The sequence below is a fragment of the Falco biarmicus genome, chromosome 7 (genome assembly GCF_023638135.1).
Source record: "Falco biarmicus isolate bFalBia1 chromosome 7, bFalBia1.pri, whole genome shotgun sequence".
Lineage (NCBI taxonomy): Eukaryota > Metazoa > Chordata > Aves > Falconiformes > Falconidae > Falco > Falco biarmicus.
The window spans coordinates 22,491,722-22,506,758 of record NC_079294.1 but is presented as its reverse complement, the minus strand read 5'-3'; the positions used below and the strand labels follow the sequence as shown (position 1 = coordinate 22,506,758).

The following is a 15,037-nucleotide window of genomic DNA, read 5'->3' as shown; positions in this document are numbered from 1 at the left end:
AGAAACCAGAACCTCAGATGTATGAAGACACCATTCCTATTAGGCACACCTTTACAATAAAGCTTCTCAGAGTTACAGATAAGTTTTCCAGGTTTCTATGAATTGCTTCTGAAAAAATCCTTCCAAATGGAAATGATACCGAGAACTTTATTCTTATTAGCATTTTGTACAAAAATCTCACATTTAATGCTACTGCTAGTTATGTTCAGACAGCTACTACAAGGCATGTGGTAAATTATAATGACCATAAAAAATGCATATAAACATGCTTGTCTTAAAATAGAAGGTATGAAACTGTAGATAACCAGCATATAGATTCTTACCTCCAAGAAAGGGGCACGTTAATATTGCCCAAAATTTAAGTAAATCCCTCTGCATAGTGTTTTCTGCAAACTTCCTCACGTCCTTCATGTATGCATAGCTACTAGAAACACTGGTGTTGAAGACCTGGGTGAGATTTATACTAACTGAATATGAGCTTTAGAGCCAAAACGGCCAAAGAGGCAGAAACCTAGAGTTCAACTACTTAGTCAAAATTACCATGGCAAAGTACATGGAGGCCTTTCACTACATTACAGTCTCTATGACAACACCCTATTTGCAGCTACTGTACGAGTTGTTAAACATCTAGCCTTGCATAAAGGTAGATTGGCAAAAATGGCTTCAGACTTCCAGTCTGCAGGTATTTTGGCACACTCAAAACAGAGGTGCCTTAAGAATAAAAATGCAACAGTCAGGCTCCACAAGACCAACAAATGATGATGATCACACACCTTCCTTGAAAGAGCTGTGATTTTTATCTTGTTGCTAGTATGACACAGTATGAGTATTTTTCAAAAAGCACACTGAATACTTCTTGGGAAATGGGTTAGGAAAATGGTCTAAAATATTTCCTGCCTTTAGCAGCCCTGACTAACTTGTAAAGTGGGTATTTTCAATGTGAGGTGTTCAAGCACATTATATATGTGATTGATATTGCTGATTTTACAAGTGGCAAAACTGAGGGAGAGGGAAGGTGACTGTAATATGTCTTACCCACAAACTTGCAGCAGAATGAGATGAAAATCTACATGCTAGCACTCTCAAGCAACTTGCTCTCAGTATTCAACATACTTACTACAAGCAGATTGCCAAGAAAAAAGACTGGGGAAAAGAACGTAAAACATCTGAAATGTGTACTTCCAAGACTAAAAAAGAACCCCATATTAAACTGTACATTGATAAATGGACTGAACTCCTTTCTGATCCACATATGAATGGCAGTTGTTGCGCAAGATATTCCTTATGAACGCATCAGATGTGTCTGTTTCACATTAGTTTAGTGGCAGCAGTACGGAATACGCTCTCAGATATTTTTTAGTGTTACAGGCAGTAGAAGATGCAAAGACTAAAGGTGGTCTTAGTTTGCAAGCATTCTGCACAGCAAGATCTTTCAAAACACTGGTTAGCGTAAGTAGAAACCACTCTCCAACATCTGCTTCTTACTTTTGACAGGTTAGAGAGTGAGAACGGGAAAATGAGTGTGGAGGGGTCAATCTCGTAAGAGGTGAAAATTACCTTGTATGTGAGACAGCATCACTAAGACTATAAGCACTATTCTCCCTCGTTAGAGGGTTGGAGGCTGGTTGACTCTTGCTGTGAATATCCAGGCTCAGTGAAGACTCAGTCTTTCGGTCCATGTGGCTCTCTTTTTCTAATGTCCTGTCTGCAATGGAGACCACTTCGCTGGAGCTATGCCACAGTGGTGCCACTTTCTCCTTTGTTAGCCCTGTACGGGGAGATGTTGCTGCTCCCAGAGAGGCAGTGCTGCCATGGCTAGGTCCGTAGGAAGTGGTGTCTATGCCACTATCAGCTGAAGTCCCTTGAAGGTAGTTGTAGCTGTTCAGCTCTGATTCAGTGCGCTCTCCACTGTCATACCATTTCTCATCACTGTGAGCACTGGAGGCATTGCTGGAGAGAGTATTGCTGCTGGAATGGCTGGAGTAGTGGCTGTCAGACTACAAAAGAAACAACAATCCCCAAAAAACCACACTTGTAGGTTTATTTCAGAATTATGACAATAAAGAGGAGAAGGAAATAAACTGTTATGAAAGTCACCACTACACCATAGATCTTTTACCTTGAGGTACTGGACAGATACATTGAGGAGACTAATAAACTCTACAGATTTCATTCCAGCACAATGCCCAGGCTGTTCTGTGTGCTCATAAAAAGCTTTCATATGGATTTGGAAGCCATATCTTAACTACTCAGGGAAAGTTAGTTTGTATTCTGTCCCAAAATACTTCACACTGTCTCCTTTCAAGCACAGTTCTGCTCAGCCTAGTCCAAAGAAATTGGCTGAGCTGCGTAGACTTTGATTTCCTTTATAAGTACTATGAATAAAAATATCCTTATTCTAAGACTCCAATGCTTTAGGACATGAAACATAACCAATCTGCAGAATGTGCACCTTATTTTAATAATCCAATTGTCTATCAAATAATTAAAGTAGGGCAAAATAACCACTGCTCTTTCTACCCCTTTGTAGCAGGATGTACTTCCCCCTCAGCAGGAGTGTCCTTTGCAAACTACCACTGAAATGCCACTTAACTTATCTGTAATTGTTTTCCAAAAGGTAGAATTGCAAGAAAGGAAGCTTTAATGCAATGCTTTTAAATGGTCCCATCAAGGCACACCGGTGCGTGGCTGGTTTGTATCTTTGCCCTTGGTTACAACTTGCTGTTACAAAGAAACTGAATGCCCTCAATTCCACAAGGGGCATTAGCGGAATACTGTATCACAGGACAAGTTTCTTGCCATGCACTCATCACTGCTTAGTAGCTCACCTACCTCTCTGGGGTATTTATATCCATCTGAATTCTTTAATTTTAGTTTCCATCTACAGAATTTATCTAAGTTCTGATCATCTATATATTCAGAATTGAAGCAGTTTTTCAGTAGGCAATGGATTTGTTTGGCGACCAGATGGCCCAGGAGAGAGGAGACTTAGAACCACCTCCCCTATTTGTCTATCCTTGGAGTTTTACCAAACAGGCATGGGCAGAGATCCCAGCCACGTACAAAATATTAGATACTGTTTCTGTTTTCACTGGAAAAGAAGGTAAGTAGGGAATGGATGTATACTGAGAGCAAGAAATCTCAGCATCCGTGTTTCGTATTATATTAAAGAACTGAAAGAAAACCAGAAGAAATATTAAATAAGTTGATCTGGACTCTTAGTTATCTCAGATTAAAGTTACTGCTTTTCATAAAGAACTGCTTCACTCCCCTTCATCCGTCCACATAATAAAGATTTACTTCAACAACAACTGAATGAGAAGAATGCAAGCATAAGTAATTCCAGTGCTGCACTTTGCATGCAAGCTAATGAGTTATGTACTACATCATTATATGGTCAAATACATCTCATGAAAACAGGTCAATCTAAATGTAATAACTAGTCTGTGCTCCTAAGAATATGAAGACAGGTGTGGTGTTGGGGTTTTTTGGTGTTTGTTTTCTTGTGGTGTTTTTTTTTTTTTTTTTTTTAAATAGAGATGTGTTGTTATGAATTAGTAACCTAGAAGTAACACTGCCAATTGTATTGAAAGAAGAATGCTGGCAAGCAGGAGCAAATAACAGGAACCAGTTAAAGACATGCAACTAATACTTTCAGTATAATCACACAACGCAACTCTGTATTTTAGCTGACTGTACAAATGAATAAAAAACCAAGTGATACAGCTTATTGGGTAATTTAAAGTTTAAATTACAGGATTTTTTTATTTTAATGACTTAATGTGCAAGACATTTTAAATTTATGAACGTTACTGCATTTATCTTATCTCTCTGTATGTAAATCAGGAAGTGACAGTCTCCAAAGAAGGTGTGAATATCTAACTCTGTGGAGACACAAAGACAGAATTTACCATTTAGATCTTGAATACAAGTAAAACAAGATTTTTTTTCAGCAGAATTCCAGCAGACCTTTCAAAGTCTTCCAACAGTGTGCAAGGTAGGCTATGGAAAGGAAGCAATAGCTATACTAGACAAGGAAAATAGAGAAAATGTGAACCCAAAAGTAAGATCACTATTCTGTTTCAAAGAAGCAGCCTTCTGAGTGTTGCATTATAAAATGTATTAGTAAAGTTTTAAGTCTCACATGTAAGGCCTAGGAATAGCTTTGTAAACTCCCACAAATCCTCTTACTTATCACAAGGTAACAGACAAGAAGTTGCTGTTCAACTGGCAACAAAACTTTATTAACTAGTAAATAATAAGCACAGTAATCTTTCCTTAGCTTCTGTAGGATTCAGGAAACAACAGTCTGCTCTACCGCTTCCTCCACGTTCTAGCAGGGAATTTTTTTTTTCTTTCTTTTTTTTAACTGACACTCATGAAATGTAACTTTGAACAACACTTTTGGTATCATCAAGAGCTTGTGGAACAAAAGGAAAACATTAAATAATCCCTTTTTCGGAGTAACTTACATGACCCTGCTTATTTGGAGACAAGTGAACCACAGGATCCTGTCTCATCAGTCTTCCACTGGGGCTTTCTCTGAAGGACGGCAGTACTTTTGATACTGCTGGGAGATGGCATGTTGGTTCTGTAATACAGCATACAACAGTGGACTGAAGAGCATATGCAGTACAACAAACTAAGAAAATGTGTAATCTAATTTTACACTGTGATTTTTCCAACACTACTGTTAGCCAAAAACTTTAGATACCTAATACAAAATTCATTCCAAATAAAAAAATACAAATTGTGACAAAACACAGGTGAGTAAGTGAGGGCCCATTCCTGCCTGGCATAAGCCAGTAATACTTCACGAAAAACCAGCAGCCACCATCCTGGCTTTTGTTAGAACAACCTGAATGGTATCATGCCCCCATTGTTCAAACAGCACTGTATTAAAGCATTAAAACAGCAGAATATTCATTTCCACAGAGTATTGACATTGTATCTCTATATGCACGTTGCCTGTGAACAAGAGATTAAAAAACCCCTGAAGATCCTCATTACCTTAAATTGTATTCTATACAAGGCAGGACAATAGAAAAAGTCTACACTGATCACTTAAATGGACATATTTTTTCCAGTACAACTACTACACAGATTTCTTGTCAAAGTTAAGGTGAGTTAAATAAACATTTTCTAATTGAAGAGAATATTAAAAATACATTGAAATTGCAATATTCCCTTAAAAATTGCTGGCTGTGAATGCAGAAACTGCATAGATGTACAAAAAGAATACTTAATAAACTAAACCTGACGGAAGTGAATGGAATTCAAATCACTCATCTTACATGGGCACTCACAGGAGTGCTCTTTCCAATTAAACTTGTTTTTTCCCAGGAGATAACTATGGAGGTCTACAGGGTGTTCAGACACAGCCCATCAGGCAGGTAATTGCCTTCTCAGAGCCCAAGGTCAGTATTTTAAAAAGAATCTCTCAGGTTTGACTTTTTACATGATCTTTTGTGGTTATGCAATATTCTGCACTTCTAGAAATGCTGCTTTTAAGTGGAATATGTGCTTATGAACATCCAATACTTAACAATACCCATGGTAATTAGCAGTGCTTTCCCCAACACAGCCACAGTTTGTTCATCTTGATCTGCATTATTAGCTTTTTTATAAACAAATGAAAATGGTTTTGGTTTTGTTTTTGGGTTTTTTTTTAATAAAAAAAAATAATCAGACTTGATTCCCCCTGGCAAGTGGTAGCAAGCAGTGTTGGTGCACAAAAGACTTGTGTAGCGAAGGATGGGCCAGGAAGGAGTGAGTGTGTTGGTTCACTGTACCTAATGCCTTATTTACCTTGAAACAGATTATCCCAAGTAGAAATGTGCTTATTTGTCATAGAACCAAACTTTCACCTAGATTCACCAGACTGGCAATAAAGTCTCCAGTCAGAGATGCAGCTTCCAACTGCGACTCTATGAATGCAGGACGATACAGGAGAGATAAAATACAGGGATTATATGTCAGTATGCACTTCCCAGCCTTTGCCAAATGCCAGAGCCATCTCTTCTACCACACATTTTTTCCTCTTCTTTTTGGTTCTATTTATTTATTTTGCTAATACAGTGACACCTGACATTTTAGAACAGAACTTGCTAGCAGCTCCACTCAGTGCCAGCACCAACACCCAACTGTTGGTCTGCAAAAGTAATGCTGAGCAAAAGATCAGTTCTACATGTGTCATTACCATCACACAGTATCAAAACATATGCAATTAAAAATCGCTCTGTCAAAATGAGAATGGCAGATCAGTATAATCACAGCTTTTTAGTGAGAAGTATGGGGGGAGTTGTGAGGGAGGGACTGACAGATGGCTTCAATAACAAGGCACAGCTCACTGAGGTTGTGAAGGTACATGAACAAAGTACATCTTCAGAACTTGAGGTTGGCGTTTGCCTAAACTCCTGATCTTACTGAACCTTATTCTGTGTTCAACACTAGTCCAGTCATACAGAACAAAAGCTATGATGCAGTAAAATGATCTATGTGTATAATAGAATAAATATGCAACTGTTAAACCACCAAGCTAGTGATCTTGACCATGGTCATCATGTTGGATCAGTGCTGTTTGTAGATAGAATATTTCCATTGGCGTCAATCTCATTGGTGTCCACTCAAGTCAAGCCATAGCTGTTGCAAAAGGTCTATGTGCAAAAACTTCAAATGAAGGCTTAACAATGCAAGTTCTCAGCACCCAGCTGTTTTATGTAGTTAATATGTTCCCTCAGTTGACAGCTTAATTGCAAAGTGCAATGAAAACATATACACTGGTGGAAGGCGATTACCAAGCTATAGATTTACTTCACTATTTAAACTTTAATTGCATTTTTTCCATTTTGTACATGGTATTTTTATAGCTTTAATGATCAAACAATGAATTTGCATTTATATAGCACCATTTGAAAAGGAGCATCACAAGCACTTTAGACAAACTAAGCAAAAATTAAACTAAGCCAAGCCACTCAGGAGGGTAGGTGAGGTCAAATAAGTCCTCAACAGCAAGACAAATGAGTGTGTCTACCCAACTGCTTCTAAAAGGACAGTGTTTCAGGGTAAAAGCATTAAGGTAGATTTAGTCCCACAATCAAATGAAGAACTGAAATCGGTTCTTCCTCAGGTGATACTCATAGGTCTCAAGGAAACAGACTGCAGAAGCTAGTACATGCTCCAGACCTAATTATTCATCCTGACGAACAAGGTTAACTTTCAAAGACACTGAAAACACAGTGCTTAAGAGGGTTCTCTCAGCACAGAGAGGTATTGCCAAAGTCACCTTGTGGTTAGCATCACTCGCTCATTGTGAAAAAAATTAATTACCTACCCATCTGGTCAGCGATACTATCCTCACTTCTTTGCCAGCTGGGTGTGGATTTGCCGCTACCACCCGTATCTGATTGCGTATTCTGCCTGTCAATGGAAGCAGGGGATCTACGGCTAATTCCAAACCTGTTGTAACACCCCAAAAAACAAAGCAGATAAGATTTATGCATATTTAAAATCATTACAAAAGGGGAAAAGAGTGCTTTTAAGAAGCTAGTGTCAAACAGGGCACACCGATGCATAGCACAACTGCTTGAGGGATTTGTAAATGGAAAAGTATTCATTTCTGTGGCAGTTCTCAGGACCCATTTAATACTTCTAATGCATAAGATTGCACTACACATTAATTTATGCGCATCTTTGATCAAGATCATCTGGTTACAGTGCACACAATTGAAAAAACAGACCAAAATGTCCAGAAATAAAATTATTAATTTTCATTTACATAGAAAGGCAACTAGACCATTACCTGTTTATAGAAAATTGACCACAATGAGTAAAGCTTAAAAAGTTTGGATAAAAGCCACATAGGGAAATGAGATGTGTTTATCAAGAAAAAATATCAAGGATGGATCCTTTTAACTGGGCAAGCGCTACCTCAAACTAGTGAAGGTGAGCATCAGAAAGTTTTGGTGGGACAATCCCATGGATCTTAGCCACTTTCTGGGTTCTAAGAAAAAGACTAGTAAGGTCACACCTGGGTGATGCAGATATAGATGCAAACAACACAGATTCATTTGGGACAATATTACATTGCCAAATATTTTAAGTAAGTATTCATAAAGTTGACTGTATTGGCTATGGATTCCCCAAACCTGGGTGTTATGAATTCTGAAAATTATTAAGTTATTTGATCATAAAATAATTTCATTGGTGTAAACTAAATACAGCTGTAGGAAAGCAGTGACACATGTATACCTATTGTTTTAGACGAAAGCATATAGAGCAGAAGGAAAACTGAGTTCAATGGACTTTGGAAATCATGCTAGATTAGTCAGATCTATTTCAGAAAGCTCAATAAAGATACAGCAAACTCAAGGAGAACAATCAAATGACAAAGGAGATACACAGTGCCTCTGTGCCATACCAAAGTCTACATGCCTTATATGCCTAAAAGCCTGTAAGAATTAAATCTATAATTCTGTATTACATCTAAGTTAAGTCTGTAAGAATTATAGTTGGGTTCAGAGTTAGCAGATCAATCATTAAGAATTCACAAAGAACAATGCATTTCTGAGGATCTTTTTTCCAATCAGACATACCTTGAAGAAGAAAAAAAAATTCCCAAACTCCGCATGCACAGAATAACAACCAAAAGAATTACAAGTAGATATATTCTCTATGTATCATTGAGTTTATCTGGCTCTAAATGTCTAATGTAACAGAAAATAAAATACCCAAACTGTACTTCCCACTCACTCTACCAGCTACAGACTGCCCCACATGACCTCCAATGTAAAACAGACTTCCGCACAACTGTCAGAATAAGCTGTGTGGTTATCCCATTTGAAAGTTCATGTACTCATTTGCTTAAATGAACCTACCAAAGAAACATCATATGACTTAAAAGAACAAAATCCCACTCCCATCCTCAAAGACAAGCAGCCAGAATATACCTGTTACATGCAGCACAGCTCCAAAATGTCCCATTTTGAAATTAGGGCCTCCTAAACTTTACCCAAACATGACCCTACTTTGTTCACCACTCTCTGGTATAGCCAACATACAGTTTGATGAATAAAAAAAATTAAAAAAAAAAAAAAAGTGAAGAAAACCGGGATTATCTGCCTTCTGACTGCAAACAACGTACAGTGAAATTGCACAAAGCGAGTAACACTTTTCTTTTTCTATTCACACATACTAGCTAGGACTTCACTTAAACACCCAAATTAAACATGGTGAATTCAATATTAATTCAACAGATAGATAAAACACCTAAACACAACATTTCAAAAGCTGATTTGATTCTTTAAACACTGGTCTGAGGTAATTTTCAAACTTTTCACACTTGTAAAGTATTGTGGGAAGAAAATGTTTTCATAATAAAATAACTAGAAGTTGGTATCTAAAAGGCAAAGCCAAAACCCAAAGAAACTTTGGTGCAATGAAGTTACACTGCATCAATAATTTACTTCTAAACTTTGTCCTCTTACATAAACCCCGTAGTGTTCATATATACAAAAGCAGTCAATTTTGCATTTGGCTATTTACAATGTGGGATCTTTTTTCAACATTAGAGATACAGAAAACCACCACATTTCTAATTATTTCATTAAATCACTGCTACACTAATTGAACAGCAAGAAATGTATCTAGATTGCCTTTTTTACATGAAGAGGACTACCTGAAAGCAAGAATAATAATGCAGGTGGTGCTATATTCTATGCTGCTTAAATATATAGCCCATTAGGGTATGTAGGAATGAATTTTAAAAATAATCTCCAAAGAGAAATCAATCTGAATTAAAAGAACAGTGAAATTGTTCAAATATCTATGTTGTAAGACGAAACTAATTATTTTGGCATTTTAAATTTCATTTTTACATTCGACAATCATTACATATACATCCCTTCATGTAAACACAGGATAAGTATATGAAACATACATACATCAAGACCAATCTGGAGGTTTTTGCTTATACCCAGTTTAGGATATGGACCAGGATATTATACCCAGTTTTAGGATATCTAGAAGAGGCAGCAGTTACTGGTTTTACCAATGCCTGACAGAGGTTGGACTCTTACCTATGGCTTCTAGTCATTCAAGTTTCACAGACTTTCCAAATCTGCCATATCATACAACAAGAAATGTATACACAAATTAAGCAGTTAAGATTTCCTGCACTGGGAAATCTCAGGGGCTGGTGTACTAGCGCACACTGGAGCCTCACCTCAGGAACACTACATTCAGGACATGGCACTCCCTTGGCCCCTACTCCAGCCCATCCTTCTATTCACCATCTTAGCAAGTGAATGCTACAACACCTCTTGCCATGGGTTAAATGCTGACCAGCTCTACCTGGTTCACTGAACAGCGCTACAAAGCTGCCCTTAATCTGGTTTCTCAGATGAATGTCAACAGAAGATGCACATGGAGCTGCAGTGGTTTTTAGTAATGTGACAGACATTACTTTGCTTATTGAGGCAAAGGAAAGTTTCCTTCATAATTGCATTTTTCATGCTTTCCATTTAACCATGGTAGAAAATGCTTGGAAAGTCCCAAGTAAATACGATTCATGTGTACAAGGACAGTATGGGAGGCAATGTGCTTTTCCTGTAAGAATAGAACACAATAGTAAAATAATTGGAGTTTAGCAAGTGGGTTTTCTTTTTTTAAAAGGCATCCAGTAGGAACATGTAAAGTTCATATTAATTACTGTTTTCATTATCCCACTTAAACAGTGTTTCCTTGCACTGAATTAGAACTTAAAAACCAAAAAGACCATGTACACAAGGTTTCTAGGACGCATCTCTGCTGAACTTGCAAAATGCTCAAAGAATGCTGTAGGGCATGTGTATAATTAACTTATAAGATGCAACAGGGTTGGGATGGGTGCTAGTGTGCTCTGAGGCCAATACAAAACACCACCACTAGCATGGCTGAAATCCCCTTCCTACTCAAGCAGTTATGGTTGTGATGGTGTAAAGATACATGGCAGCAATACCTTTTTTTCAGAGCAAATTACATGGTTGGAAAAGAGCAGACAACATATTGGGAGCACAAACTCTTCAGAATTCAAGGCAACACGTAAGTGCTGCTGGCACAAATGAGCCAGGAAGTATGTAGGGTATAAAGAGGTTAAGTGCTTCTTCCAGCTCCACAGCCCTGGACACCCTTCTATTTAGTTTCCTTACAGCAACATTTAATGGGCTTAGAGCAAATCTCCTCATGTCAGTAGGTCTTAAGCACAAACTTAAATAATGACCTGAACAGGCCTGAGAGTGTCATGAATCAAAGCCTTCATGAAGGTATGCAGCAGAGAAGACACGGCCTCTTCAGAAAACCTCAAACTGAGCTGCAAGGGGGACAGGGAGGACAAATCTTCAGTGCTCTGGAGCAAGAAGCAGCACTTGTTCAAACACATGCTCAGAGCAGCATTCTCTGGACTGACACAGAGCAGCGTCCCCTTAGTGGCACCTGAATAGGCAAAAGACAGCACCTTGTGCTAAGCAGTTCCCGACAGTGGTATTTAACGTTACTACTAATCTATATTTTTTAAATAGAGAAAAAAATACTTCTGCTTTATAAAAGACCCAAACCAGAATGAATTGCACACAGTGACCTGCAATGTACTCAAGACGACTTCAGAGGGAAGCTCTGTAGTGTGAACTATCAGCAGTTTTGTCCCTTTATCTTCTCTACAGGAAGTAATTTGGAATGTGGTAGACAGCTCTCCTGCTGCCAATTATTTTCTTCCCTGCTTGGAGATGCCTGATTTATTGCTCCTTTCAGTGCCCTCTGAAAATGATACGGATTTAATTTATTCCTCTGCCAGATGCCCCTTACATTGGATCACTTCAGAGAGTTTAAGGATTTCTGGAAGCTGAAAGACAGCACCTTAAAACAGGTTGACTGTGAATATGTGAAAAAGATGCCAGCTGTGGATTAATTAGCATTTTTGTGCCTATACATCCGAAATTTTAGTTGCATTCAACAATACTTTGCTTCAACTACTAGCACAGACTGCAAAGTCCCAAACCTATCACTTATTTTACTTTAGAATCTAAACCTACAAAATGAAGCAATCTGCAACATTAAACCAGTACCTTTAATGAAGATTTTTAAATACATGAAGATCCCTTTGTATAGTAACCTGAGTAGCTGTAGACTAGGATCAGAGAGAGAGGTTAGGTCACAAAGAGAAGGTGGAAACAAGAGGCTTTTAAAACAGACTTTTTGAGAAGCATGACTGATGTTTGAAAACAAACACTTTAATGCGTGTAAACAACAGCTAACAGGAGGCTGTGTAAGCACTTCTTTAGTTTAATATACATTACAACAAGTGGAACAGAGAACAAAAAACCTGCCTATAAAAAATACGAAAAAAGTCTGGTGCCTACCCTTCTGGCATAGATTTTTGTCTGTATGTGCCCCCACCAGAGCCAGTCTCACTTGAGGATGATAAGTTGCTTGGAGAATTACGGCACTGTTGCGATCTTGCTAAGGCAATGGATGAAACTGTGATGTAGACATCAGAACCGGGAGACAACCTGTTCAGAGCAAACAATCCAGTCGAATCAGAAATACTGAACAGCAATATCACAGTGCAAAGCATGACAGACATCACACCAAAGAACATGGCACCATAGAGAAAGTAGAAATGAAGTGAGTTGAAAGATCAGACATCTTTCCTTTTTTAATCTATTGGAAACCATAGAAAAAACTGGATACAGGAGAGTAAACGAAGAGAGGCAAGCGAGGGAGGAAAATCCCAGCACACACTGGGGAAGTATCCCAGTTTCTAAAGTCCTGATTTGTTTTTACAGGCTGCTTGTAAGGAATAGCATGACGTTCCTCACACAAATACCAAACAAAAAAAATATTTCTAATTCTCAAAACAAACTCTTGTCTGGAATTTAAACTAACTGTAGCAAGCTGTCTCTGCAAACCCTTCCAAGAGTATGAAGCTTACCTCTACATCACCAAACTTGTCCACATTAAATCACAAAGGCTAAAAAATGGTATGTTATTTATAAATACCTTAACCCCCGCAAACCCCCATAATGTTCTAATATAAACATTCTAATATAAAACTCTCTCAGTTTTCAGAACTCTATTTGAACACAGACCTGAGTCATATGAAGCCTTCTCCTGTCAGAATAACCATACAGCAAATAAAACAGGCTAGAACTTCAACACATGCACCTGGGCAGAATAGTTGGAAGCAGCAGGCTTATACTGCTCAACTCGTATGACCTGTTCTGTAGTTGAAGGCTTTTTTAGATCATTTTTCTGTTTTGTGCATTTTGTTTCCCAAACCTCAACTGAATTCACTGCTGCTATCTAGTTCTTTGTTCCACTCAGTGGTGACCAAAGCCTTTCAGAACTTCTGCACAATTTAAGTGGAGTTTGAATTACACCATCCATGAACATCAAAAATCCTGCTGTGAAGACAAATCTTTACTCATTTTATCTGGGAAAAACACTGTAACTTACATGATGTAAAAAGAAATTTAACTTTCAACATTTAAAAAAACGCATATTGACTTCAGCAAAACACTCAGTTGCCTCAGTACGCAACTTGGGTCTGGAGATTTAGAAGATCTTAACCTAGCCAGTTAATCTATATCTGTAAAATAGTGGCAGATTTTAATGAGCTCTCACCATAAAACTATAAGAACTTTTAAGGTTCAAAAACTCCTTTGAAAAAAAACCATCACACTGGTTAGCGTTACTTACGTATGTGTGTATATATCCAAAGTGTGTGTATGTATATGTATTTATATCAAATGTGCATTTGTCCCCCTCAGTACTTTGCAAAAAAACCAGTAAACGAACTTAAAATGGAAAGAGCATTAGGACTGGACCAAATGCCTTGATCATCTGGGACATCACAAAGTGTGTATGACTACCCAGTAACTCTTCTTCCTACACAAGAAAGGAATGATCTAACACCTGACCATCACAAATACCATACCAAGTCCAGTAATTCCTTTCTAGTCTACTGAACTGAATTTAACTTATCTCACATTTATCAAGCAACACTTCTGAAATACTTGATTGCAAAGAACAAGTTCAAGAGTTGGAAATGCAGGAAGTCATGAACCAAGCAGCTCATTTTTCCAGTGGCACATTTAGAGACAAAAAATAATAATAAAAATATATATATACACACACACATAAAGAAAGAGTTCGGCTAACAAAAATATATACTTCCAATAGCATTCACTCATCTATACAGGCATGCACATTTAAACTCTGTTATGCTTGCAGAGCAATACACAGTTTAAAAGTATGACCTTTTTCCCCCAATACTAAATCAGAATTTATGGCAAGGAAACCAATTATTCCTCAAACAATTTCTGTAAAATGATTTCCTGTTGGAAAATGCTTACATTTTCACTTCAGATTCAGCTATGCCTTTTCTTTACTTCCTATGCCTTACCAAAAAGCGACAGCGCTGTTCAGAAGGAATGTCGAGATTTTAGAACTGTGTCATGGAGTTCTAACTCATTTACAAAGAGGAAAGACCTCGAGGGCAAACAAAATTGTATTATAAATGTGGTCTGAACAACAGCAATGAGCAAACCAGTCAGGTAAGACATCCTATTATTTAAAGCAGCAATCCATTTTGTTGGTACAGTTCACAATAGCACTAAAAAACATTAATAGTGAAAGACATTTCATTTTATGTGAAACATATAAATAAGACAAAAGAACTTTAGAGTAAATTAGTTTGAATTGACTTTTTGAGCTGCTTTGAAACCTATTGATGAAAGGCACTTCCCAAGACAAAAGGAGCATTGTGTTACCGGTATACCCCTATAGTTAAGATATTCTGTGCTTGTCTTATTTATAATTAAAAACCAAACTAAAACAAACTATTATCTATTTAAAAAAGACAGCTTTAAGAAATTCCAAAATGGTTAAGTGCATGAGTCCCATAATTGAATTTAAAAACAGGCCAAGCGTCCATTGCATTAAACAGAAACAATTTACACTGTAGTCAACTGAACTGAGATTATTCCATGCATGATTTAGTTCT

General features: G+C 37.6%; 1 protein-coding gene across 14 annotated transcripts in view; it reads right to left on the bottom strand.

The window, feature by feature from the left end:
- Nucleotides 1–15,037, bottom strand: part of SIPA1L1 (signal induced proliferation associated 1 like 1) — a 220,868-nt gene that overhangs the window by 18,276 nt on the left and 187,555 nt on the right. For all 14 annotated transcript variants that reach the window (XM_056345567.1, XM_056345566.1, XM_056345580.1 and 11 more), the window contains 4 exons: nt 12,393–12,542; nt 7,334–7,458; nt 4,473–4,591; nt 1,558–1,997 (listed from right to left, as the gene is read on the bottom strand). In XM_056345567.1, the coding sequence (XP_056201542.1) occupies nt 1,558–1,997; nt 4,473–4,591; nt 7,334–7,458; nt 12,393–12,542 (834 nt within the window). The remainder of the gene's footprint in view (nt 1–1,557; nt 1,998–4,472; nt 4,592–7,333; nt 7,459–12,392; nt 12,543–15,037) is intronic.